General features: G+C 42.6%; 2 protein-coding genes across 3 annotated transcripts in view; one reads left to right on the forward strand and one right to left on the reverse strand.

Moving 5' to 3' along the window:
* The window catches only part of vps8 (VPS8 subunit of CORVET complex), a 63,287-nt gene extending 62,920 nt beyond the window's left edge, over positions 1–367 (reverse strand). For both annotated transcript variants that reach the window (XM_074675331.1, XM_074675330.1), the window contains exon 1: positions 213–367. In XM_074675331.1, the coding sequence (XP_074531432.1) occupies positions 213–284 (72 nt within the window). In that variant the 5' untranslated portion in view covers positions 285–367. The remainder of the gene's footprint in view (positions 1–212) is intronic.
* A 15,142-nt stretch (positions 368–15,509) lies between these two features.
* Positions 15,510–21,723, forward strand: LOC141795609 (uncharacterized). Its single transcript, XM_074676562.1, has 2 exons — positions 15,510–16,289; positions 18,125–21,723. Exons 1-2 carry the CDS (start codon positions 15,767–15,769, stop codon positions 18,754–18,756), a joined length of 1,155 nt encoding a protein of 384 aa, XP_074532663.1. The 5' UTR covers positions 15,510–15,766; the 3' UTR covers positions 18,757–21,723.
* The last annotated feature ends 3,952 nt before the right edge of the window (positions 21,724–25,675 follow it).

The raw sequence follows: 25,675 nt of genomic DNA on the forward strand, positions 1-25,675 counted from the left end.
AAAATAAATGGTGATCAGAGAAAGGATCAGGTTAATCTGCAGGAGCTTCCTGTGGGCAGCAGTGTATCAGAGGTAGGAAACATCTGATGAGTTCACACACACACACACACACACACACACACACACACACACACACACACACACACACACACACACACACACACACACACACACACACACACACACACATCATGATAACAACAGTCTCTCACCGCTTCCACCTCCATCAGGTTGAGCTGTGAAGAAGCTGACACTAAGCTGTGTTCGTCTGGAGAATCCGACATTTCTGGTGAGCGTGAAAACAACAACAGATCCCCAGACTGTGGCTCTTCTTCCGCCCTGTTTCTTCTTCTTTCATATAACGGTGGATCGCAAGCAACGTTAGGTTGCATACCGCCACCTACCGTACAAAATCTATGTAATGCCACACCCCCATCTTCAGATCCTTCCTATCAATTGTATTTCCTTCAGAAAACTGAATAACACCTTCCTTACGTTTTGATTCTTTTTTCTTTCCTATTGTGTTCCCAGACTCCAGTCCTGCTGCCCTGCCCTGACCTAATGAAGCCTCTCTCTCACTACATGATACTTTACACACTGAAACAATATGTTTCCTATGTTCCCTGTTTTCCTTTACACCATATTTTATTTATTTTATTTTATTTTTCATATTTTTTTTTTTTTTTTTTTTTTTTTTTTTTTTTTTTTTTTTTTTTTTTCCGTTGCTAGGCGCTACCCAAGTAGCTGCCTGTTGCAGCAGCTCTCTCGTCTTTGTCCGTTTCTTGTCATTTTTTTCGTCTCTTTTCCGTAATCTTTGTATTTGGAGTGGATCATCACTTTGTATGGTTCATTGTCGGTCACGGACACCAAATTTTTTGTGGCTTCTTCGATATTTTTTACTACTTTTCTCCTGTGTTTGTCTGGAGATCCTACATGTAACCATGGCTGCATTGTTTACATGCGAATTCAGCTGTTAGCAGCCTGTAGCATGCCAATGCTAACTAGTGTAAGGCTTGATGATTTCCCTCGAGCTGAGGAGGAGGAGGTGAGGACGACGTGCCGGTTCTCTGGTGTGAGCTGGGAGATGACAACGTGGACCTGTCCTTCCATCCATCGTTGTTGGGAACGTGGGATCCAGCCCCGGGGGATGGACGAGCTAGCCGTGCTAACCCAGCGGCATCGTGCTGTTCACGGACGTGGCTGACGGAGCTGACATCGGACGCCGGCGACACATCGGAGGAGCTTCGCCTGCTGTGAGCAGACAGGATCCAGGAGACAGAGACTGAACAGACTGCTGGGGAGGCTCAGTCCTGGACCCTGTGGAGGTGGAGACTGGCTGGGCTGGAGAGTGGTGGACGAGTGGTGGACGGAAAGTCGTCATCTATTTTCTTATGGACATTTTTGCACTTTCTATACTCTTTCTTACTTTTGTTTTCTTAAATGCTGCGGTGACTCCTGAATTTCCCCTCGGGGATAAATAAAGTATTTTCTATTCTATTCTATTTCTATATCTCTCACACTTAGCAATATTCTTTTTCCCCCATCATCATTGTGATAGATTTTGGAAAGTTTAAAATTAGTAAATACATTTTGCGGACAACCTTAAATTTTATCAAATTGACCCAAATTGACGTACTGTTGTTTACTAGAGTTAATGCAGAGCTCCAATCACTTTCATCCATAACTCTGCCAAGTTCTGCTTCCCAGTCTTTCCTCATTTTATCAAAGGTGCCTGTCTAAGATGAGAGATTAAGGTGTACATTTTTGAGCTAAGGCCTTTCTGGTTTGTGGAGACCTGTAAAATAGAGTTGATTACTGAGTTTGGAGGATGTCTAGGGAAAAAGGTGCCGTTTAATTTAACAAAGCTACAGACCTGGAGGTGTTGCAAAAGGTGGTATTTTGGAAGTGTGATTTTTTTTACTTAATTTACCGAAGCTAGCAGAGACATCATTTGTATAGAGGTCTTTAAGTCTGAGAATTCCTAATCTCCGCCGTAGAGAAAAAGCTGAATCTATGCTGGGAGAGTGGAAGAGATGGTTATTGTGGATGGGGCTGTGATTAGACAATCCCTGGAGTCCAAAAGTATTTCTGAATTGAAACCAAATTTTCAGGGTGGAGACAACAATTGGGTTGTATGTAAATTGGGAAGAACGAATGGACAGCTTAGATGTAAGGAGAGCTAAGAGTGAGGTAGAGCAGGGTTTAGCTTCCAGTTTACACCAGTTTAACTCAGGTTCTTGAATCCAGAGGGTCATTTTGTGTACTAGCTGCCCAATAGTAGAATCTTAAGTTCGGGAGTGCAATTCCACCTACAGACCCATGTCTTTGCAAAAACTCTCTCCTTATCCAGGGAGTCCTCCCTTTCCATATAAAGGATGAAATGAGTTTGTTTATGATATGGAAAAAAGTACTGGATAAAAAAATCAGCAAACATTGAAAAAGATACAGGAAGCATGGAAACACGCTCATTTTGATGCAATTTACCCTGCCTGCTAGTTATATGTAAATTATTCCACCTTTCCAGGCCTGATTTAAGCTTGTCGATTAAGGGTGGGAAGTTACTCTTATCAAGATCTGGTTGTCACAGTTCTGCTCCTTGGGTGCAGTATTTTTCACTCACCTTTCCTCTGCTGCTCTACTTGTGGGACAGACCCACCTAATAAAGTAACTGCACCTGAGCACCCAGCTGCAGCTCATCTGCAATCAAGCAAGCATTTAAACCTCTCCTGTTCACCAGTTTTTAGCCAAAAACTGAAACACTGAGACAAAAGGAAGGCATTTCTATTCAATAAAAATAGAGTAAGAGCAATAAGAAGGGGAGGACATGAGAGGAAAGAGCAAGTAATAATAGCAAGATTGAGAATTGGACATAATAACTTAAATAGCACTTTGCACATCAGAGGGAAGCATCCAACAGGATTGTGTGAGCAACACCAAGAACAGGAGACAATACAGCATGTACTTCTGACATGTATAAAATAATGTGTAAAATACAGACAAGAAAGAAGAATAATGATAGAATAGAAAAAGAATAGAAAATACTTTATTTATCCCCGAGGGGAAATTCAGGAGTCACCGCAGCATTTAAGAAAACAAAAGTAAGAAAGAATATAGAAAGTGCAAAAATGTCCATAAGAAATTAGATGACGACATCCCGTCCACCACTCGTCCACCACTCTCCAGCCCAGCCAGTCTCCACCTCCACAGGGTCCAGGACTGAGCCTCTCCAGCAGTCTGTTCAGTCTCTGTCTCCTGAATCCTGTCTGCCCACAGCAGGCGAAGCTCCTCCGATGTGTCTCGGCAGCCGATGTCAGCTCCGTCAGCCACGTCCGTGAACAGCACGATGCCGCTGGGTTAGCACGGCTAGCTCATCCATCCCCCGGAGCGAGATCCCACGTTCCCAACAACGATGGATGGAAGGACAGGTCCACGTCGTTCTCACCTCCTCCTCCTCAGCTCGAGGGAAATCATCAAGCCCTACACTAGTTAGCATTGACATGCTACAGGCTGCTAACAGCTAATTTCGCATGTAAACAATGCAGCCATGGTTACATGTAGGATCTCCAGACAAACACAGGAGAAAAGTAGTAAAAAATACCGCCGAAGCCACAAAAAGTTTGGTGTCCGTGACCGACAATGAACCATACAAAGTGATGATCCACTCCAAATACAAAGATTACGAAAAAGAGACGAAGAAATTACAAGAAACGGACAAAGACGAGAGAGCTGCTGCAACAGGCAGCTACTTGGGTAGCGCCTAGCAACCGAAAAAAAAGAAAAAAAAAAAAAAAAAAAAAGATGAAAGATGGAAAAGTTGAAGAGAATAGAAGAGGAGGAAAAAATGTTTCTCTGGCGCGTCTTTTCCACAACTGACCGTATACTGATGTCCATAAACTTTTACACACACTTAGTCTGGGAATACCGAGTAGCCTCAATAATAAGGACAAAGTCAGCTTCCACTAGTCGGTGGAAGTGAAGGGCTCATTGCAAAGTAACAGTTCTCATTCCAGAACCAGACCTGGAAGGTGCAGCATTCCTTTCAGGTAGAGAGAGTTTTTGATGGTGTTGAACACTGGCCGCTTCTTGGCCAAGGCAACACTGATGTCTGGATACACTCTTATCTCAGAGCCATAGTAGACCATCTTGTGCTGTCTAGCTCATCTGAGAACATTTTCTTTCTCTTGGAAATGAAGGAATTTCACGATAAAGTTCCTTGGTTTTCCCGTGCTGGTATCCCCCCTGGTCTGGGGCAGAGGGAGCGGTGAGTTCTCTCGATCTCTGGAGGGCTGCTGAAAACTGAAATAAACTTGGTCAGGTCTTGGTCCTTCTGGCTTCCTTCGGATATGTAGATAATTCTCAAGTTAGAGCGCCTCGATCAGTTTTTGAGGTCATCCACTCATTACAGGAGCACAGTGGCTTGGGACTGTATGGACTTAATGACGGCTTCCATCTCCTCAGTTTTGGTGAGCCAGTAGTTAAATTACGTTACCTGCTGTCCCAATGAATCAACCAACAGCTTCAGGGATTTAGTTTACTGTTGTGTCAGGATAGCCATGTCAGCTTTGAAACTATCTCTCTGTTTGTTGAGCAAAGCCTCCAGGTCGATCTTGGTGACTGGGTTGGAGTGGCTCCCCGTCAGTACCATTGCCACTGGGCACAGAAGTGGCGGGGGCAGCCATGCTGACTAACTTAGCCAAAATGCTCACTGCTCAAGTTGTTGTAGTCTGATGTTTTGGCTTTGAGCTGCTTATTACTTCCCCGTGCTCCTTCCCCCATATACTTTCAACAATACTTGAGTTGACTGCACAGAAACTCTTAATTTGGTAGACTTGAAGAGTAAATGAAAAGCTTTACGACGACCTTGGCGACGACCTTTGATGTCAGCATCCTCACTGTACCTCACATCACCGTAAGTCCAGGCAATTGTATTTTTTTGATATAAAAAGAGGATATGATTCAATGTGGAGAGGAGGTCTTCTGATTATGTATAATCAAATGGGCATTCATGGGAAAATGTATAAATGGATAATGAGTTTCATCTCAGACAGGAGAATAAGAGTGAAAGTTGAGGCAGAATTCTCAAAAGAGTTCAGAGTTGAGAATGGTACTCCACAAGGATGTGTTATCAGCCCAATGTTGCTCATTATGGAAATGAGGTGTTATCTGTCTGAACAAAAAAACATAATATTTATTCTCCATTCTCCTGTCACCTCTTTCCACCCAGCTCGGTGATGGGGAAGGAACATCGAGAGGCCTTCTCAGTTGAACAAAAGTTTGTTAACAATACGTCAAAAATATGGTTTTACAGAGATCTCAGGGTTCAGGTTAGGCAGCCCTGACTACACCATGTGCTCAGTGATCAGTTCACAAAGTCTGATTCCCCTCCTCTCCCTTGAACCCTTATAGGCTAACAGATAGAAATAAAAAATGTAGGTTGAGTGTCTTCTTATTGGCTCTTCAGGTGCTGTGTCCCCTCTTATTGGCCATCCTCTGTCTCTGTCTGCAATCTCCAACGAGCAGTGATAAAGGGGGGTGATCAGCCCCCCTCCTTCCTTATCTGTGGAGAAACTCTTACACACATCTTCCTATGTTCTCTTTATTTATCTTAACTGTATTAAAGGTAGGGTAGGTCATATTTTTAAGCATTTTTTAAACAAGTGTCAAAAGGTCATCTATACACTGGTAGCATGTCATACACATAGACTGACAATGTGATGAGAAATGTCCATGGTCTGTATCAGCAGCTGGGCAGCTATGAGTAACCCCAGTCATACAGTTCGATCCAAAATGAATGAATGGACGAGAACCCAGAAGAGGTGTGATGCTGCGCCCTGCGCGTGACTGTAAGTCTTCTCTGGGAGAATTGAACACAACAGCTGGACGCTATTCAGTCTGTATTGGGTAAACAATGGCAGAGAAAACGCAGCTGGAGTTCATAGAGCCACTTCTCCCCTCAAGTTCTACTTCACAGAGCAAGAGGAGGAAGATGGTTGTTGAGAAGGCGATGAATAAAAGGCGTTTGGATGCCGAGAGAGTAAAACTAGTGTAAACATTGGAGCTGCATTCTCACAATGACGAGAGCTGAAGGACTTGAAGGGATTCAAGAGCAATGTAGCCAAGTTTCTGCTGGACAGGTTATCGTGTGATCTGACTGTATTGTATTGTTTTATTCATACATCAGGTAGCCAGCGATACAAACGGCCAATGCTAGCAGCTATCTAATAGCCTCTAACTGTGTTTACTTAGACCTTCTGTACCGTCTGTTAGCAGAAAGCTCATCAGTTGTTCATCAACAAGAATGGGATTACAAAGCCTTTACAGTGTCTTCTGCATGTTTTCATAGCTATGTAAAAGATACATCCACCTCCACACTGCTGAAACATGGAAAAGAGAGGCTGCTACCCCCAGCTGTTTCAAACGTTTGTTTGAAGTCTCCTCCTGACCGGTGAGTTTTAGCCTCAGATAGAGCTCAGTGAACGAGAACATTTCAATCAGGAGAGACCTATACAACAGAAAGAGTTATGAACAGATTTAATGAATGAATGCAAAGAAAGTTTGGCTGTTAGACCCCATCAAGCATTGAGCAAAATAATCAATGTAGGGGGTGCAATGACGTTATGAATTATGAATATCCCCCAAAAGAGTGAAAGAATACTTACCTGAAGCCAGTCTGATGCTTCTAGATAATTGCAAAGAGAAGACATAGAAGTAATGTTATGATAATACAAATAATTGGGGTAACCACCAGAGGAGACAGAAAGGAAATAAGATGATTAGAACTCAACCTCTAATGTCAGCAATGACAAAGGTGAGAGGTCTGATGACCTTTAATGTGAGTAATGACAGAGGTGAGACCTTGATGTCAGCAATGACACAGCCTAGGTCCGATGACCATTTGTGTCAGCAATGACACACAGGACAGAGGTCCGACGACCTTTTGTGACAGCAATGACAACGTGCAGAGGTCTGATGACCTTGTGACAGCAATGACAATGTGCAGAGGTCTGATGACCTTGTGACAGCAATGACAATGTGCGGAGGTCTGACGACCTTGTGACAGCAATGACAGTGACACTGAGTGAATCTGACCACCACCAGTTATATGCTTACCAGGGATGCGGTTTTTGAGATCTTTGAATACAACAATAGAATTGAAGTCTCTGTAGTGTTAAGGAGCAGATGAACACCAGCGCCTCACACGTTGCAGAGGTAGCTGGAAAACCTTGATTGCTGCAGAGTAATCTTTATCCGTATAGCGCCAAATCATGTTATCGCAAGACACTTTACAAAAACATTTACAGGTCTAGACCCGTAAATGTTAATAAAATTTTATTAGCAAAAACCCAACATCAAGACAAGATATGGAGTCTTATCTTGTCTTAATCCACCATGAGTACAGGACTTTGCAGCACTTAGCAAGTTAAAATGGCAAGTAAAAACTTCCCTTTAACAGGCAGAAACCTCGGACAGAACCAGACTCATGTTAGACAGACATCTGAGGAGACTGATGGGGTTGGAGAGAGACAGATAGAGGAGAGAGAGTGGGAGAGAGAAGTAAGGGGGGTGACAGAGGGAGAGGGATACGCATATGTGCGCGCACACACACACACACACACACACACACACACACACAGAAAGGGAGAGAGACAGACAGACACAGTCCGAAGTTTGGCGCTGTGGCGACAGTTAAGGTGAAACCAGCAGGCCATTCCCGGTAATAATCCAAAGCCGTGGCAGCTGGAGTCAGACAGGAACACAGCAACAGGCCGTCTACTTCACCGATCCCCAGGAACCTACAAGACAAACTCAGAGCCTCCCAGAGAGGTGTATGGTCAGTAACTATAACACAACATTAAGACCAGAAGTTAGACTGACAGATAGAGAGAGGGAAACAGGAGCCCTGTGTGTCAGTTCCCCCCAGCAGTCTAAACCTATAGCAGCATGACTAAGAGCTGGTTCAGATCTGATCCAGCTCTAACTGTAAGCTTTATCAAAAAGGAAAGTTTTAAGTCTATTCTTAACAGCACCTTTCTAACTGAAAGCCCTGAGTAAAGCTAGGAGGATAAATTACATTTGATAAGCATCTCCAGCAGGTGATTATTAACCAAACTATAGAGGGAGGAAGGTTTTGGGCATGCAGAAAGAGATAAAAACAAGATTTGGTCTAAGCTAGAGATATCTAACCATAGAGTTTAAAGGCATAGGCAGATCGGTGTGAGCAACATAACAAAGCAAGCACTGCCACACTAAGAATGCTTGAGTTGAAGTTTGCGATTTTTGGAGAAAATGAGAAAATGAAATATCTTAACTGGATCATGAACTATGGTAGTTGCAGTGAATTCTCTGCTCTGCAAAAGGCATAAAAGGTGGAAATTGATAATAGCAGTAACGATAATAATAATAATTGAGACTCCAGCAAAGCAACAATAAGGAGAAGATGCCTTTCAAGAACCATTCATTGATGTGTTTAAGTTTGAAAAGCGAACGTCCGTGTAGTACATATGAAGGCACAAATAGACTTAAAAGGACGGGCTTATGAGGCACACAATGGAAAGCAAAGCATCCAAGCTCCCAAGCAAATCACATATTTAAAAGGAGAACTGCGAGCCCTTCTCATGTAACTCTTCAGAGGAGGAACTGGAGTTGGAGCAGTCTGGCTTCTGAATGAAATTGAATGCTTCTCGCAAATCGCCTGATGTTATTTGAAGAGCGCCCTTATTGATGAGCTGATCACTGCCTGATAGACTTATACTCTGTGGCGCGCTGCGCTGCCTGCGATGCCCCCACGAGAGGCATGCGACTGACATAGGATGAATCTCATGCGGCGCAAATGATGAGTCGAGCTGAGGCTTCTAGAGGCCATTGACCATGCCTTGCAAATTCTCCCCAAAACCCACGGATGGAGACACATCCGTGAAACTGTAGAAATCTAACAGTGGGACCAGAGCGCAAGTCTGAGCGACATCCTTTCTCTAGGTGGAAACTGAGGATACCTTGTCAAACAGACGGAAGATATACGACGCACCTGGTGGGTTAAGATAAGATAAAACTCCTTATTTTGTCCTGGTGTTGGGTTTCTGCTAATAAAATTTACTTAACTTAATTTATTTTGCAAGGGAACTCCGAGACTCGAAGCGCCTGAGCTGACGTGAGGAGGACTATACCAGAGCAATCCACAAGCAAGTGAAGGCCTGCAGGGACTCTAACTTTGAGCAGAATCCAGCAAAGGGCCCCGAAACCAGCTTAAAGCTATAGGGGCTACGCCTGCAACAGCCACACAGCAACTGAAATTTATTATTTGATTATTAATAAATTACTTATTTACTTATTGACTCCCGCTAGATCTCAAGTAGGTGCAACTGGACTATTTGATGCACCTGTGATGTCTGATGACTGCTTTGGAGGGCCATTAGCAAGATGATAAGTTTGAAGCATGATTGGCTGAAGTGTAATGCAGATAAGGTTCGGGCAGGAAGAGACTGTTAAAGCCCGGCATGGAGCTGGCGTGAGGCGCTGACAAAAATAATTCTTTGCCCTGGGTAGTTTCTCGTAGCTACGCCTATAGGACTGGAGCTGAAACAGAGAACAGATGACTTAAAAGGCCGATGATGGACCTTTGATCACCCTCTACTACGGAACAGAGTGACGGTTTCTGGACCATTGCAGCTGACTGGAAATGAACCCCTGCGAAAACTCAGAAAGGGATGATCTACAAACAGGCTCAGGATGAAGGACATGTCTGCCTCTAATGTGCCAAGATTATTAAAATAGATGGGTGATTATTTTATTAAGACTCTTAACCTCGCCAGTTTGCTGCCGAGCGGGGCAGCGTCGGGGCAAACTGACAGGGGGGAGCCCTGCACTGCCACCACTAAGGAGAAACATGCAATTTGGGTAAGCTCATACATTTCATTAAAATTGTTAGAGATTGAGATGTTAATAAACCGATGCACCTGCCGCCCATGGACATCAGTTTCACACGGACGGGGCGGAGGCGGTGGCTGCGGCGAGAGAGGGAAGATCAACCAGTCCAGTCGAGTGTTATAGGGGCCTACTGAGTGATGAAAGCGCAGCTTACTGGAGAAAGATTTATGATACTGTTGGAAAAGTCTGCTGTGTTCAGTTTCTGTTTGCCTATCAGAGCCACAAGAGTCCGCTCAGCCCTTTCTCAGAAACTAAGCCTATTATGTCCCGGTAAATGCAGAAGCTATCGGGAATTCACCAATAGAAGATCTGAAATTACCCACACTCGGGGAAGGCAGAAGGAGGCTCACCACTTAATGTCTTTGCAGAATTTTAGATCTGAGCTGAGCTGAGATGTTGGCGGCTTGAGGAACGAAATGGCCTACCTAGAGCTTGGCCGGGACGGCGGTGCTGTGAATGCTGGGCGGCTGGCAGCCTGCCTGGAGAGGAATCGGATGAGAGAGCGGGCTGTGACAAGACGGCCTGAGTAGTAGGAATGGGTGTTGATAAAGGAGCAGCATTTCCCGGGACTGAGGCAAACGTCAGTGGATTCATGGAGTTGATCAGGAAATGAATCGTAGATGGGAGAAGTTGTCTGACGTAGATGGCCCTGGATTCGTGGAGGCTGGGATTGCTGAGGAACGCTCTGCTGCGACTTCTCGAGGCTTGAGAGCAGGCTGTAGATCCCACTGGCAGAGTTGAGAGAGTTAGAGAGAGCTCTGAATCCAGCACAATGCCGGGTTCTTGATTAAACCTTAATGCTGACTCATTTGGAGGAGAATCCCCGCGAGCAGGAGGCGAGCGCTCTGCGCCGGAGCTGCAAGTAACAAGGCAAAGGTAAGAAGAACGCGAGAAGAACGCGATGTGCCATACGTGACGAGAGCCTGAAAGACAGCTGACAGCAGAAGAGACGGCATTTATACTTTGACAGCTATGAAATGATTGGCTTACGATTGAAGCAGAGTCACTGTGATTGGATGGAGAGAAAAGCTGACACGCCCCTGGTCAGCTGATAGAGAGAAGCGGGAAAGAGAGAGTGAACAGAAGTGTGTGAGCAGCCAGTTTTCCTGACTGAACTTTCGCTAATCTTCATTACCTTGACCACTTGACCATTGTTTGCAGTGAGGTTCAGCAAAGTAATGCCGTATAAACTGAGTCATATACACAGTATCAGATTGTTGGTAATCTGTGGGAAAAGTTTACAAAAGAGAGATAGAGCACATTTCCCTCCTCCTAAGAAATCAGCTCTCTTTTATCAACCAGACATGCTTCCTGAACTCGCGATATTAGTCATGTTTTAGCCTGCCATTTGAGATCAACGTTTAAGGAGATGACAGTAAATATTGTAGATATCAAATGTGGAACAAATGAGAAGTACAAGTAAAGGACATCAACATATTCACTGAGAAAATATGAGATAGTAATGAAGATATAATAATATTAATAAAAATAATAATAATAATAATTGTGGTGATCTGTGTTCTGTGGCTGTGGAGTTTTCCTGGCCTCCCCTGCAGAGCTTGGGCAGAGCTCTGTCATGCTCACCTGCACCAGCCACCCGTTACCAGCACACCTGTGGCGCATCAGGCTCATCAAGAGACTGCATATAAGCCCTGCTAAGAGAGGAGTCTGATGCCAGAGTATTCCCACTGCTACCGTGGTGCATTGGCCTACTCGCAAGCACTTGAGTATTGCTAGTTTCAAGGTTCGGTGTGTTTTGTCTCGCCACTAATTACCTGTGTCCTCTGCCTTTTCCAGTGCCTCCTCAAGCCTCGTGCACCTCTGCCCAGCCACAACCACACTGCCTGCTCTCAACTCAAAGTCTCACTCCCCACTGGATTCAGGATCTGCACCTCACGTCCTCACTTGTTTCAATAAAAACCTCTTAACTGCTTCCCAGCCTCTGCTCTTGGGTCCAAGCTTAACTATTGGTCGCCAGACTGTAACTACTGATAATAATAATAATGACAATAATAATAAACCTACAATATGGGCAGAGTAGACATAACTGTAGGTATTAACTACATCTTAGTGTGTGATAGCAGCATAAAGTATTGTAGGAAAAACTGTTGTTTGTGGAGTGGTCATGAAAGGAATTTAAAAAGTTTGTCTGATACTTCTTGTCTGTTTTACAGAGATGATGATTTCTCTCCAGCCAAAATAGTGGAGTTGGACAGCAGAAGTGCTCCAGAGGCAGCTGTTCAACAACTGGATGAAAGGGTTTTAAAGTTTATTGACATACAGTGTTCAAATGTTTCGCATGTTAAAAAATATAAACACTCTTTATTCTTCTTGCTCTCCATTTGTGTTATGTCATACATCTTTTATTTGTTTTTTTTTTTTTTGTTGCAATATGTCCTCACTGGGGCTGGATGAAGAGGACATCAATGCAGATGACTTCAATGATATCCGTACTCCAGTGTGAGTTAATGTGTAAACTGTGAAGATCATAATTTTTTATAACTTTCTGTTTTTGTCTGTAAAAATAACCTTTCTAGTCAGATGTACTCACTAACACTTTAAAGACACAACTCATCAGGGGGCTCGGTGAGTCAGTATATTACACTACTGAATGAGTTATGGTTACATTGACAGAAAATAGTCCTTTTTAGTCCATTTTTATTGGCTTGCATTTATCTGGTGGAGCATTTTTTGACACTCCAAACCAGTGATGATTTCGTCATACTTTTGAAAGGGAAAACGTAATTGACAGAAGAAAAAATGCTGTGAAATAAAGACTTATGATAAATTGAGTAAATGCCAATAAGCATATGAGGCAGAGGTTGTACACTGTGGAGGTAATGATGCTTTAATCTGAAAGTAAACACGGTTGGCACTCTGCGAGTCAGTTTTTATGTCTTCAAAATGTGGCATCTGGTTATAAATGTTCTTGTGGTTCTTATTACAGGAGCTGCTGAGGGAGGAGCCTCACTGGCAGAGGAGCTGAACAGCTTCTTTGCCCACTTCAAGACAGGATCTCTGGAGGCAGCTACACCACACCCTGCGGTCCAGAGCAGCTCCAGCCTCACACTGGAGGAGCACGACGTGAGGCGCATGCTGCGGGCGGTCAACCCATGGGAGGCAGCTGGACCTGATGGTAACCCTGAATAGGTGCTGAGAGACTGCCCTGACCAGCTGGCTGGAGTGTTCACTAGAATCTTTAACCGGTCCCTGTCCCAATCCATCATTCCACCGTGCCTGAAGTCATCCACCATTGTCCCCCTGCCCAAGAAGCAACACATCTCCAGCCTCAACGACTACCGGCCAGTAGCTCTCACTCCAGTGGTGATGAAGTGCTTTGAGAAACTGGTACGGAGTCGCATCACCTCACTCCTCCCTGAGAGTCTCGATCCCCACCAGTTCACCTACAGGTCCAACAGACCAACAGAGGATGCTGTAGCCACAGCGCTCCACATGTCACTGTCCCACCTGGAGCAGCAGGGGACCTACACACAGATGCTCTTTGTGGACTACAGCTCTGCGTTTAACACCATCCTTCCTCTCAAACTGGTGGGTAAACTGGAAGACCTTGGACTTCCACACTCCATCTGTATGTGGATCTACAGCTTCCTGTCTGACCACAGGCAGAGGGTGAGGGTAGGAGACCACACATCCGGGTTCTAATCAGCATCGTCTCCCCCCAGGGCTGCGTGCTGAGCCCCCTGCTCTACACCCTCTACACATCGGACTATACCTCTGCACACCCCAGTAACACCATCATCAAGTTTGCTGACGTCACCACAGTAGTGGGGCTCATCTCTGGGGGGGATGAGTCTGCATACAGGGCTTAGGTGGAGCAGCTGACTGGGTGGTGCAGAGATAACAACCTGCTCCTCAACACAGCTAAGACCAAGGAGCTGTTCATCGACTTTCAGAGGACTAAAACAGACATTCCACCCCTACACATCAACGGGGAATGTGTGGAGAAGGTAGAGGACTTCTGCTTTCTGGCAGATCTGAACTGCATCATCCCCACTGCCTCTGAAAGGTGGGAAAAAATAACCCAGGGCCCCTCTCACATGTTTAATCTGTTACTGTCAGGCAGGAGGTACAGGTCTATCACTACAAGAACAAACCAGTTCAGAGACAGTTTCTACCCAACAGTAGTAGGGGTCCTGAACAGAGCTGAAATCAGTGCCTCATGTGTCATCACATGTCATTAATGTACCTGAACATGGCAGCTATTTTGCACTTATTAACTGTTTTGCACTGACTGAAGGGCTCTTGCAATTTCATTGCACTGATTACAATGACAAATAAAGTTCTATTCTATTCTATTCTATTCTATTCTATTCTATTCTATTCTATTCTATAAAGTCATATTTATGAGATAAAAAGTCAAAATTATGAGATAATGAAATCATAGCTATGAGATGTAAAGTCAAATTTATGATTAAAAGTCATAATAAGGAGATATAAATTAAAAATTATGAGGAAAAAAAAGTCATATTTTTGAGATAATTAAGTTATAACCAATAGCTTAAAAATCAGAACTATGAGATTCATGTGCTCCTTCTTGGGTCGTAAAGTATTACAATAGTGATGTAATGTGTTTAGTTCCAATGACACCAGATTAGAAGACACAATGATTAATCATGCTAATATTTATCTATCTATTCATTTGGTGGAAAAAACTGCCTTGTTTAGGACTGCATATTGTTCACATGGCCGAGGGAGTGAGGTGATGCGACTCCGTTACGCTGCATCTTGATTGCCTTTGTCAGCTTACACCGGCTGCATGACAGACAGCTGGAGTCACAGACTGAGGAGTTCCTACGCTTCCCACTCTGTTGATAACTCTTTCTTTTTCATGTTGAGTTGTAAAACCTCAAACCCGTTGACTCCTGGTCTGGCTCCGCTCATTATGTTCGTTTGTCATTGTAGTCAAACTAAATATGAACTGATTTTGACACAGTTTGTTTGATTTCAAAAAGTCACTGGGTGCTTCTGGTACTTTCTGGTCCCTACTTTCTGTCCTAATTAATTTTCCCTTTGTGAATTTATCCATCACAGTGAGGTGATGCAGAGAGCATATAAATCTCATAAATTTGACTTTTTACCTCTTAATTCTGACTTTTTGTCACATAATTTGACTTTTCATCTCATAATTATGAATTTTGTCTCATTGTTTCGACTTTTTGTCTCATAAATGTGATTTATCTCATAAATTCGATTTTTCTATTTTATTTTGTATTATAAATATATATATATATATATATATATATATATATATATATATATATATATATATATATATATATATATATATATATATATACACCAGTGGAAATGGGCTCCTAAAGCTTCCATTGCTGTGAGAGTTTTGGACCAAACGAAATAAAGCATGCAAAGAGTCATTTGGGCCTGATTCATGTAACCTTATAACCATTTGCTATTTCCTTGCTTTTTTGGTAATGTTCGGTTATTGCAAGGCACACATTTGAAAGAGGACCATAACAGCATGATGGACATGAGTTTATCCGCGTATTTAACTTGAAGGGAATGGGGACGGGAGGACAAGGGAAGGAGATGGGATAGTATTGGGACGCAGCCAGCTGTATTCCTTCGACTCTGTTAACCTCCATTCACAGCCACACAGTAAATAAAAGCATGGAGGCTCTCGGGATCTAACACCGAGCAGCGGGGGGTAAAGACACTGCCGCATGCGCTTTCCCCTCACCGAATCAAACAGGAAGGAAACACGGAGGCGGTGAACCTTTAAACTGTTGGACTGAACTCATTTTACGTGTAAAAGGGGGGATTGTAGCGGGCAACAGGAGCGGGGCAGCCCGCCGTACCGAGCATGAAGCGGACGGCTGTAGTGGCTAGGCACAATGGCCTCGTCTCTCCGTTGGGGAACAACAACTCTGGGGCTTCGAGCATCGTCTCACCTCCCCAGCAGCGAGCAACTTGTATCTCCTCATCAACCGAGAGTGGAGCCGGTGGTAGGATGGACGGCCTGCTGGATTTCTCTAAAGGCCCTGCCGTCAAAACCGAGCTAATATGTAAATGGATCGACCGAACTTCTTCGAGACAGAGGCTTGGGCGGACATCGACATCCGTCTGTGACCAAACTTTCAGCTCCATGCACGAGCTGGTGGACCACGTCACCACCGAGCATGTAGCGACGGGGCTGGAGACCCTCAGTCATGTTTGCATGTGGGACGAGTGTATACGCGGCGGAAAGGCGTTCAAAGCCAAATACAAACTCATCAACCACATTCGCGTGCACACCGGGGAGAAGCCGTTTTCGTGCGCATTCCCCAACTGCGGCAAGATGTTCGCACGCTCTGAGAACCTCAAGATCCACACGCGCACACACACTGGTAGGGTTTCATGATTCTGTGGCTACAGACAGAGCGCTGCCATATCATTCACCATTAAGCTCTAAATCCATGTCATCCACCCAGACAGCTACCTCTGCACAGAGAGGCAGAATAAAGAGGTTAGCAGAGATTGCTCCAGTCGGTTAGGAATCCCCTCCATGTTTACGGAAGCTCAGCCCAGTTCCAATTCATATCCACCCTTCACTGCGTCCTTGTTTCCTAGTTGAATCACGGTTCGAGACTGCAGCTCCAAAGCCATGCTAGGTGTCTGGAAGCTGTTTTAGGATACGTGCAAAATGCAAGGCGTAGCTAATAAATAGCATTATTTTTTGTTATTATTTTAAAAAAAAACATTTATAAATTCATTAATCACTTTTTAAAAAATGATTTGTTAACAGAACAGGTGTTAGACCCCATACTGTGATGAGTTGAAAGTTACGTTGAATCACTTTTAATTTTGCATGTAACTGTATAGTATGATTTACTTTCAATATATGTGTTTCCTCTAAGAAAAACTCAGGTTGGAAAAAAATATTAAGGTGTACTAAAGTGAAACCAATACAAGTCTAAATATTTGAACATGTTCTAGTGGCTAGCTTAAATCAAAGACTCAGACAAACCCTGGTGATCACTTTTTGTAATTCCAATCTTAACCTGAAAATGAACAAGTACAGTAAGAAAGAATATTAGCAGAAATATTAGATTAGAATAAGTTCTTTAAAGTGTTTTATTTTTTTTTGTTTCATTTAGAAAACTAATAGATTCCTTGGATGATGCTAAACACTTCATACACAGAATAATAACCTGTTCAGAAGTCAAACACTAAACAGTTTTTAAACACAAAGGTCTTCCAGAGACTCACTGTTCCCTATTTGCAGTTCACTTTATTTCTATAGATCATTTTATAAACTAAACATTTTCAAAGTGCTGCACAGACAACATCAATTAGAAACAAAACAGTTATAAAAATTAAAAAAACAATAACACCAAGAACAGATACTCAAACAGGAAACAGGAGCTATAAGCAACATCTTTGTATGTCATTGCCTAATGTGGAGAAAAGGTATGTGGTCACCCTGTCTTCACCCTGGCTCTGACTCTGGTTTATCACTGAAGGAACTGATAAGTTCATCTATCCTAAAATTCTAAGATGGAGGGTTCAGACTCCACTGAAAGCAGACATTTCTTCTTGCTCCTGCTCCTGTGGAGTCTTCTCATGTACACATGTGAACACAGGTGCTTTCAAACTGGTGCCTTTGAAAAGAGTTTCATATGTTATCTATTGGTGAAGCAGAATTTTAGCTACAGAGATACTGGACAAGATTGTATGACTGACACAGGTTCACCTGTATGAGGTGAAATTAGCGGTGCTAAAAAACATTTATAAACTCTGAAAGGCTACAAAGGATGAGGTAGCAGATGCAAATAACATTGGGATATTTTAGGTGTGGCATAATTTATTGTTTTTTATGAATAAAAGTGCATTTATGTTTATGAATTTTGGCATTTTTATGGTGTGTCGAGTCGAGGGATTTGTCTGTCTTTGATACAATTTGACATGAAATACAGTGAACAGGACAAGAATACATGAACACTTCACACTCAAAGATCCACGAAAAGGACATGACTTTTTCCTGAAAAGTGTCTTATTTATTTTATTTTTTTCTCCAAAGTAAACAATAATAACCATAAATTGAAAAAAAATCTCCATTTTTTTTTTTTTTTCAGATCAGAGGCTCTCATTGGCAGTGAAAAGTTTCCTTTAGCCTTTGATTATCTCAGTTGTCCCGGTGGTTCAGGGCCTGACCCAGTCCTGTGTGTTTTGTCTTTGGCAGGTGAGAAGCCATTCCAGTGTGAGTTTTGTGAGCGGCGGTTTGCCAACAGCAGTGACCGGAAGAAGCACTCACAGGTTCACACAGCATCAAAACCCTATGACTGCAAAGCTCTGGGTTGCACCAAGTCCTACACCCATCCTAGCTCCCTGCGAAAACACATGAAGGTTCATGTCAAGCTGTCACCTACCTCTGAACCCCAGGACCCCTACGACTCAGTCCACCATCAACTGGAACAACCTCATCAGGCTCTCCTTGAGCCCTTGGATCTTAAGATGAACCGACTTTCTCCATCCATTAGCAACAAACATATAAGCTTCCCGCTTCTGTCTCATCATGAACTGAATATTAGCTCAGGCAGCGATGTGGACAATAAATTGCTGCTGCGTAGTTCGTCTCCAGCAGCGATGCCTCTGGATCTTTCTTTGTCAAGCCTGAAGAGTCAGCTGGCCCAGAAGCATCAGGGCGGCAGGACCCCAAGGAGGAGCCAGCGCTCGGTCAACCCTGCCTTACCTCACTTGTCTAACATTAAGGAATGGTATGTTTGTACCAGGACTACAGCACCACACTATCCTCTTCTTCACCCAGATCACATCAAATCAGAACCTAGTGATGACGAGGAGTACGTCACATAAGATGGAGGTTCAGGTTCAGAGACTGCCGAACTCACACCATGAAAAGGCCAGCAGACTTTATGTGGAACATGTTTTTCCTGGGACCAGCAGCTGTATGATTTAACATCAGTGTCCATTTTTAGAAGACACCTGAGGGTGAGGTTTTACATCAACTCAAGAAAAAATTCTCTGGACCAAAAGTAATGGCTTGATGTTACGTAGAGTGAAGAGGAGGAATCCCAGTTCCTTGCAAACAAAGCAAAAATGTTAACACATCATTGTTAGCTACCTGTCCTGAACTAAAAGAAACATAACATTATAGAAATGGACCAAGGAATGTAAGTGACTGATTTTTTCGCTTTTAAGAAACAGGAAAAGGATTTATGTATGACTTTTAATTAGAGAGAGATTGTCTGAACAATCCGACAGATCAGACTGAAAAAGGGCTAAAATGACTCTGATACAAGTGGTTTGTGTTAACCTGAGTGTATGACAGCACTTTTTAAGGGGAGGTGTGTGTCTGCTAGAAGGATGTCTGCGTCAAACAAAAAAGTGTTCAATGACATAGAGATACAGAAGCATTCACATGGGGTTAGGTGATACCATGAGTATTCAGCTTGGATGAAGGTAGGGCCTCTACTGACAAACATTTAGAGTAACCTGATCAAAGTGCACACAGCAGCCATCATAACAGCTGCAGGTTAGACAGAGTGGAGCTTCTTTGTACTAATTTTCAAACATTTCTTAAGACATTTCAGTGGGTCATTTACCAGCATTTGTTTACACTCCATTTTTTCAGATTATTTGAAAAAGACCATAAATGTCATACCTGTATTCCTTTTAAGAGTAGAATGTGTCTTAAATTGTGAAAATGACATGTTGTATTTTCCGTTTGATCAGACTTTGCAGCCATGACACAGGTTGTCTTGTGTAAGGTTTATGTTCAAGCTTAGTAAAATGGTGAATCTATGCTCAGCTTTGCTGCCTTGAGGTCACTTTCAGTGGTTAAAACATGACTCAGCCAGTAATCAGCACACATACACCTTAATGTGTGTTCAAGCTGGATTTGAACCTGGGGCAGGACAAAACACACAAGTAGCAGATTGTTTGGAAGAGGATTTACGTTTATCATCAAACCTGAAGTGTCACCAAAAAAAAGAAATCCCTGCACAAGAAAGTGATGCAAAACCACAGGCAACGTTTTAGCCCCTCACAGTGTTGTAAATAAGAAATGCAACAGACGGTATGGCTGTGACAATAAACGTATAAAATGAAAGTTTGTTTCCCTTGAGCAATGTAACAGATTTAAAGAGTGTGTGTCTGGACAGGGCCCTCACACAAAACTGTGTTACTGAAGCAATAATCCATGAACAGGTGCATCCCCCCCAAAAAAAAAAGATTTTGAAGAAGTTGGAAGATTTCATTTATTTCAGCTGTTATGCTCAGAAAGTGAAAAGTACACAGAGAGTGAAATACTTTAAAATGTTCATCTAATTTTGATGATTATGGCTTACGGTTAATGAAAACCAAAATTCAGTGTCTCCTAAAATTTAAATATTACATCAGACCAATAAAGTGGAACTTTAACGACAGAGATGTTTGCTCTCTGAAAAAGCTTGTTCATTTACAGCTGATCATCATTTTAAGACTAAGTGAAAAAATGCACAAATTTACATTTCACACTGCTGGGTCTTAGAAAGGTTTGAAGTAGAGTTTCAAAATGCAAAAGGAAGAAATGGGAGTGAGACAAAGAAAAAAAGAGGAAGCACAGGTAAATATTCTTTTCATCAGCTGATCTAAAGTTTATGAGCTCAGCATTTAAAAGATAAAATCTGCTGTAAAATGTGGATTCATGTGATTTCCTGTCAGGTATTCACTCTGCCAAACTCCTGTTGCCAAAAGCTAAAAATCTTTCTCTCTTTGAACGTGGTCAATTGTTGAGCTGCCTTAGCAAGGCCTCTCACAACGCTGAGGTTGGACGCAGTGAGACAGCCATTTTGAAATTTCTTCAAAGATCCTGAGGCTTACGGAACAAAAAAGTCCAGAGGTAGACCCAAAAAAAGTTTCACTACCACTGAGCCGGAGGATCTGATTAGCTGTCTGTCAAGACACGGGACGATCCAGGACCCAAATTGGGGCCATTGCTGGAACCAACTGCAGCCCGATAACCATCAGACGTCATCCGGGAGAGAAGAGCTTTAAGAACAAAACACATCTCCTTCAACACCACAATCTCGCCGTTTGGACTTTTTCAGAGAGCAGCAAACATAGGACACTGAAAGGTGAAGAAAGTTTGACTCCCTGAAAAGAAACTGAACCCTGACGGTCCTGATGGCTTCAATCTTACTGACGTGACGAGGAGATCCCACTGGAGATGTTTTCACAGTGTCACAGTGGAGGGGGCGCCATCGTGATGCAGGGCTTTTTCCTTCAATGGGACAATGGAGCTTCAGGTTGGTCAGGGGCATCGAACAGCAGCTGGCTCTGTGGAGATGTTGCAGGGGGCCTCCTTAATGACTGAGGGCCCTGGTCTGTGTGGTAATGACTGGGTTTTTTAACAGGACAACACTGCAGGTCTCAATGGGCGCCTGATAAAGGACTTCTTCCAGAGGAATCAGCTCACTCTTTGGACCATCCCGATGTTCCCCTGATTTAAATCACTCTGAGAACATTTGGGGATGGATGGAGAGGGACGTTTACAGAGATGGCCGTCAGTTCCAGACAGTGAATGATCCTCCATGAAGACATCTTCACCACTTGGAGCAACGTTCCGACAGACTCCTGGAAGCACTCGCATCATATAAATGAGCATGGAGTGATCAAGAAGAATGGTGGAGCTCCTCATCACTGAGTCCTTTTTAACACTTTGATTTCTATTTTAGGGGTTTCAGGGATTTTAAACTCTGCTCTTAAACTTTAGATCAGAACAGACTATTTACCTTTAATTATTGTTTTTAACAAAGTTTTACACTATTTTTTTGTCTTGCTTTCAATTCTACTTTTTACATTTTGAAACTTTCCTTCAAACCTTCTTAAAATCCAACAGTGCAAAATGTAAATTCTTACATCTTTCAACTGGCCATCAATTTTTTTTTCAGGAGTGTATATTTACTCCATACTTGGTTTGAACTTTCACACAAACTCCTGCCTTAGTGTGGTGTGTCATGGAGGAGATGAGCCTGTAGCTCTGTTTAGGTCTTATGAATCGGCCTTTAGTTGGTCTCTGTTTCTGGGTCTGGTGTCTCTTATCTTCCTCTTGACAAAGGACAGGTAAGGTCAGTCAAGCACATTAAGAACAGGGTCAGCAAACTGTTTGATAGAAGTTCTGGCGCTGTGAGCAGGAGCCAAGTCCTGCTGGAAGATGAAACCAGCCTCTCCATGAAGCTGGTCAGCAGATGAAGCATGAAGAACTTTCGAGTTTCTTGGTAAACGTCTGCGTTAACTCTGGACTTCAGAAAACCCAGTGGACCCACAGTAGCAGGGGACATGGCCCCTTCAAACCATCAGTGACTGAGGGGACTTTCCCCTGGAAATTGAATTTTGCATTTTTGAATTTAAGAAATATAGAGAGTTGAGTTATAGAGGTGGCTCAAAGCAAATACATACATTTTCAAAATGTGAAAATCAATTCAGATCATGCTTTTCAAATTCAATATATAAATTCAAATTCAGTTTCTAATGGCACAAATCTCAGCCCACATAAATCACCATGTGGGGCGGCTGTTGTAACGGTAGAGTCGTCGCCCCGCAATAGGTAGGTTGTAGGTTTGATTCCAGCTTCTGCAGTAACATACTGAAGTGTCCTTGAGCAAGACACTAAACCCTGAGTTGCTCTCCCTGTTGGTCAGTGGAGTGTGGATGGGTGTGACTGTGTTACTTAGAAATGATGGTTCGCAATAGAAACCTCTGCCATCAGTGTGTGAATGTGGTGTGGATGGGTGAATGAGGCTGGCCGTGTACAGCGCTTTGAGTGGTCAGAGAGACTAAAAAAGTGCCATTTAAGTATTGGTCCATTTACCACTTACCATTACCATAAACTCACTCATGGTTCCCCAAGAAAAAAAGATTGCCACAAATAACTGACAACTCATATTTGGATGTATTGGTAAAATTCCTTTTTGCTTATTATTGGTTGAAAGGACCTGTTATTTTTAAACTTACTGCTGATGAATAAGCTTGTGTTTTACTGGCCCCTTTGTTTCTGATGAGTGATAATTTAAAAAAAAAAAAAAAGCTTAGCACAACATTTTTCTGTTTTGATTTTTTTCTCATTTATTATGTAGTACATTTTCTTAAAAAAAAAAAGAAAAGAAAATCAACCAGTTATTTCTATTAGTACACAAAATACAGATTAGCAGGCAATATACATCTGCTTTCCAATTAAATGTAAAGAATTTTATTGATTCGTTTGTTTGTTTGTTTTTAAAAAACAATTTAAGTTTTACATTTCTTATTTGGGCTTCTTCAGAATTTAATTAATGACATAAAGGAGATCTAAGAATGAAGATTGTGGTCACCTTGAAAATACTTTTTTAAGCAAGTAATGTATAAGTAATACATGACTTTGCTTACCAGATTTTGATGTAACACCTTGTTGTCACACTGACTTATTTCCACATGAGCTGCGTGGAAACAGGTCGTTCAATACTCCACATGAACTGATATAGAATAATTAACAGCACTATTGACGTGGTACTGTGTTAGATTTCAGTAGGTTTTTCCAAAGCATGACACTTTTATGTTACACACATGAATTTCTGTATCGAAGGTGCTGCTGCTGCATTATTTCAGCTCGCTGTTATTTTCTACATGAGTCCATAGCCATCAGACAAAGATGAATGGACTGTAAAAGATTAACAGAGGAGGAATATTCATGCAAGGGTTTTTTATTTCTATCTTGTAATCTTACTGTTTCCCCGTTAACTACTTGCTTTGTTTACATTTATAGGATTCATAAAACTTCAGATAAACCAGTGGTACCCTTCCTGTTTTAACTACAGCTGATGTAGACATAGTATGTAACTTTTTAAAGGAGGTCACAGACAGGAAACTTTTTGCGTGTACAAAACTGTTTGTTTGAAAGAGAAGTAAATATTGAAAAGAAAAGTATTATTAGTTTTAGATGTCCTGGGTCCCTAAGGCTAAGTGCTGAGAAACCTTGAATGTAAGTGAGATAAAAGACATTGAATATTCTGTTAAAAGCAGGTGCTGAATTGTTAATGCAGAGGGTTGAATAATGTTTTTTGTGTGATAAAAGACACTGAATATAATGTGAAGACGCCGGCACTGCACTGCTTACCTGCCTGCTGTGAAAAGGATGAAGTTATGTGGAAAGATGTCTGGTATTGTGTGGCTGGCGCTTTAATCCTGTTACTGAGGTGGGCTTTACATGAGTACAAATTTATACGACTCCGGTAAAATAAACTATCAATACAGTGATATTAACACACGGAGACGCGTATTTGTCCATAACTCCGCATCTGTTTTAAAAATGGGTCTGCAGGTGGATATCTGCATATTCGTCTTCATGCCGTATTTGGTATAAACAGATAAGTCCGGAAAAGACGGTGACCTTATAGCACCCCTCCTACTCCCCGCCCACCAACCCACATCGTCACACACAACAACAACAATGGCGGCAGCCGGGCTGATTCTGATATTGTTCCAGCAGCTACAAATATTGCTTCGACTATTACATCAATATTTTCTCAGAGAGCATGAACAACATCAGGGGCCTGTACTACGAAGCTGGATTAAGTGATCCAGGATAACTCTGTGACAACTCACTGAACTTCACCAGATCACCGTCATCCAGGGGCCTGTTACACGAAAGTAGGATAGGGGATTAAGCCGTGATTCCTTGGTTATCCTGGATCAATTAATCCATGATCTGGGGCCTGTACTACAAAGCTGGATAAAGTCCACCAGATCTCCATCATCCAGATCTACTGTACTACGAGATTCGTTATCAACTCGATAAGTGAATCCTACTGAGATCTGTGTGCGCACACATAAAATGGGCGTGGTTAGCAGCCCCGGTGCATTTTCCACAATGGAGAAGAGAGCAGCCTATTTTGCAGCGGAGGAGCAGCAAATTATCCTGCAAAAATACGAGGAGTACTGCAGTATTATCCAGGCCAGGGGATTGCTGGCAAAAAAATCGCAGACTCTGTGAACGCGTAAATTTCCTAAATGCTGATATTAATAGACCAATCTCATCATGTGACGACACGGCCAGTTAGGTCCTTATTCATTCATGTTGTCAGTCAGTATCCCACCTCATTATTAGAAAGAGTCCACTTTCCTACAAATCTCAAGGGTTCCCTGACAATGTCTAAGCTATGATGATCAGTAAGATATTGTTTGTTCACAGCCCAATTAGCCTAATTAGCAATTAAACACATATTTGCCATTGCAGACCATATTTAACTTAAATTCTGTTAAGCGTATGCTCCAGGCTACAAAAGAACCCTTAAACAGACCAGACTGAGTGATTGAACAAAGGTTTTATTTCTGTATCCAAAAAACAAGAATGCAGGAGGGCTGGGCACAGTGGCAGACTGGCGGTGAAAAAATGGCGAGGCTAGAGGCAAAACAGACAAAAAACAAGGTGGTTAGTAAGAGCCAAAAATGTCATACAAATCTTGAAACGCTCTTCTAAAGGTTACCAACAAGGTAGCTGACGAACTGGCGGTGAGTGAAGATTCAGACTGGTTTTCATACTGCAGAGGAGAGTGGTGGCTGATGAGCTGATGACTGACAGGTGAGCAGATGGCACAGGTGAGGTGATAGGAGGTGGTGCCCAGCCCACAGTGACAAATACAGAGGGAAACAGACAAACACAGACAAGAGGGGAGGGGCAACAGAGGAGAAACAAAGGGGAAGACACTGCAGATCCTAACAAATTCTTAGCATGCCCCAACTGAAATTATTCAGGGCA

Source organism: Halichoeres trimaculatus, unplaced genomic scaffold (genome assembly GCF_033239565.1).
Source record: "Halichoeres trimaculatus isolate MK-OKI-2021-1 unplaced genomic scaffold, fHalTri1.1 fHalTri1_scaffold_8, whole genome shotgun sequence".
NCBI lineage: Eukaryota > Metazoa > Chordata > Actinopteri > Labriformes > Labridae > Halichoeres > Halichoeres trimaculatus.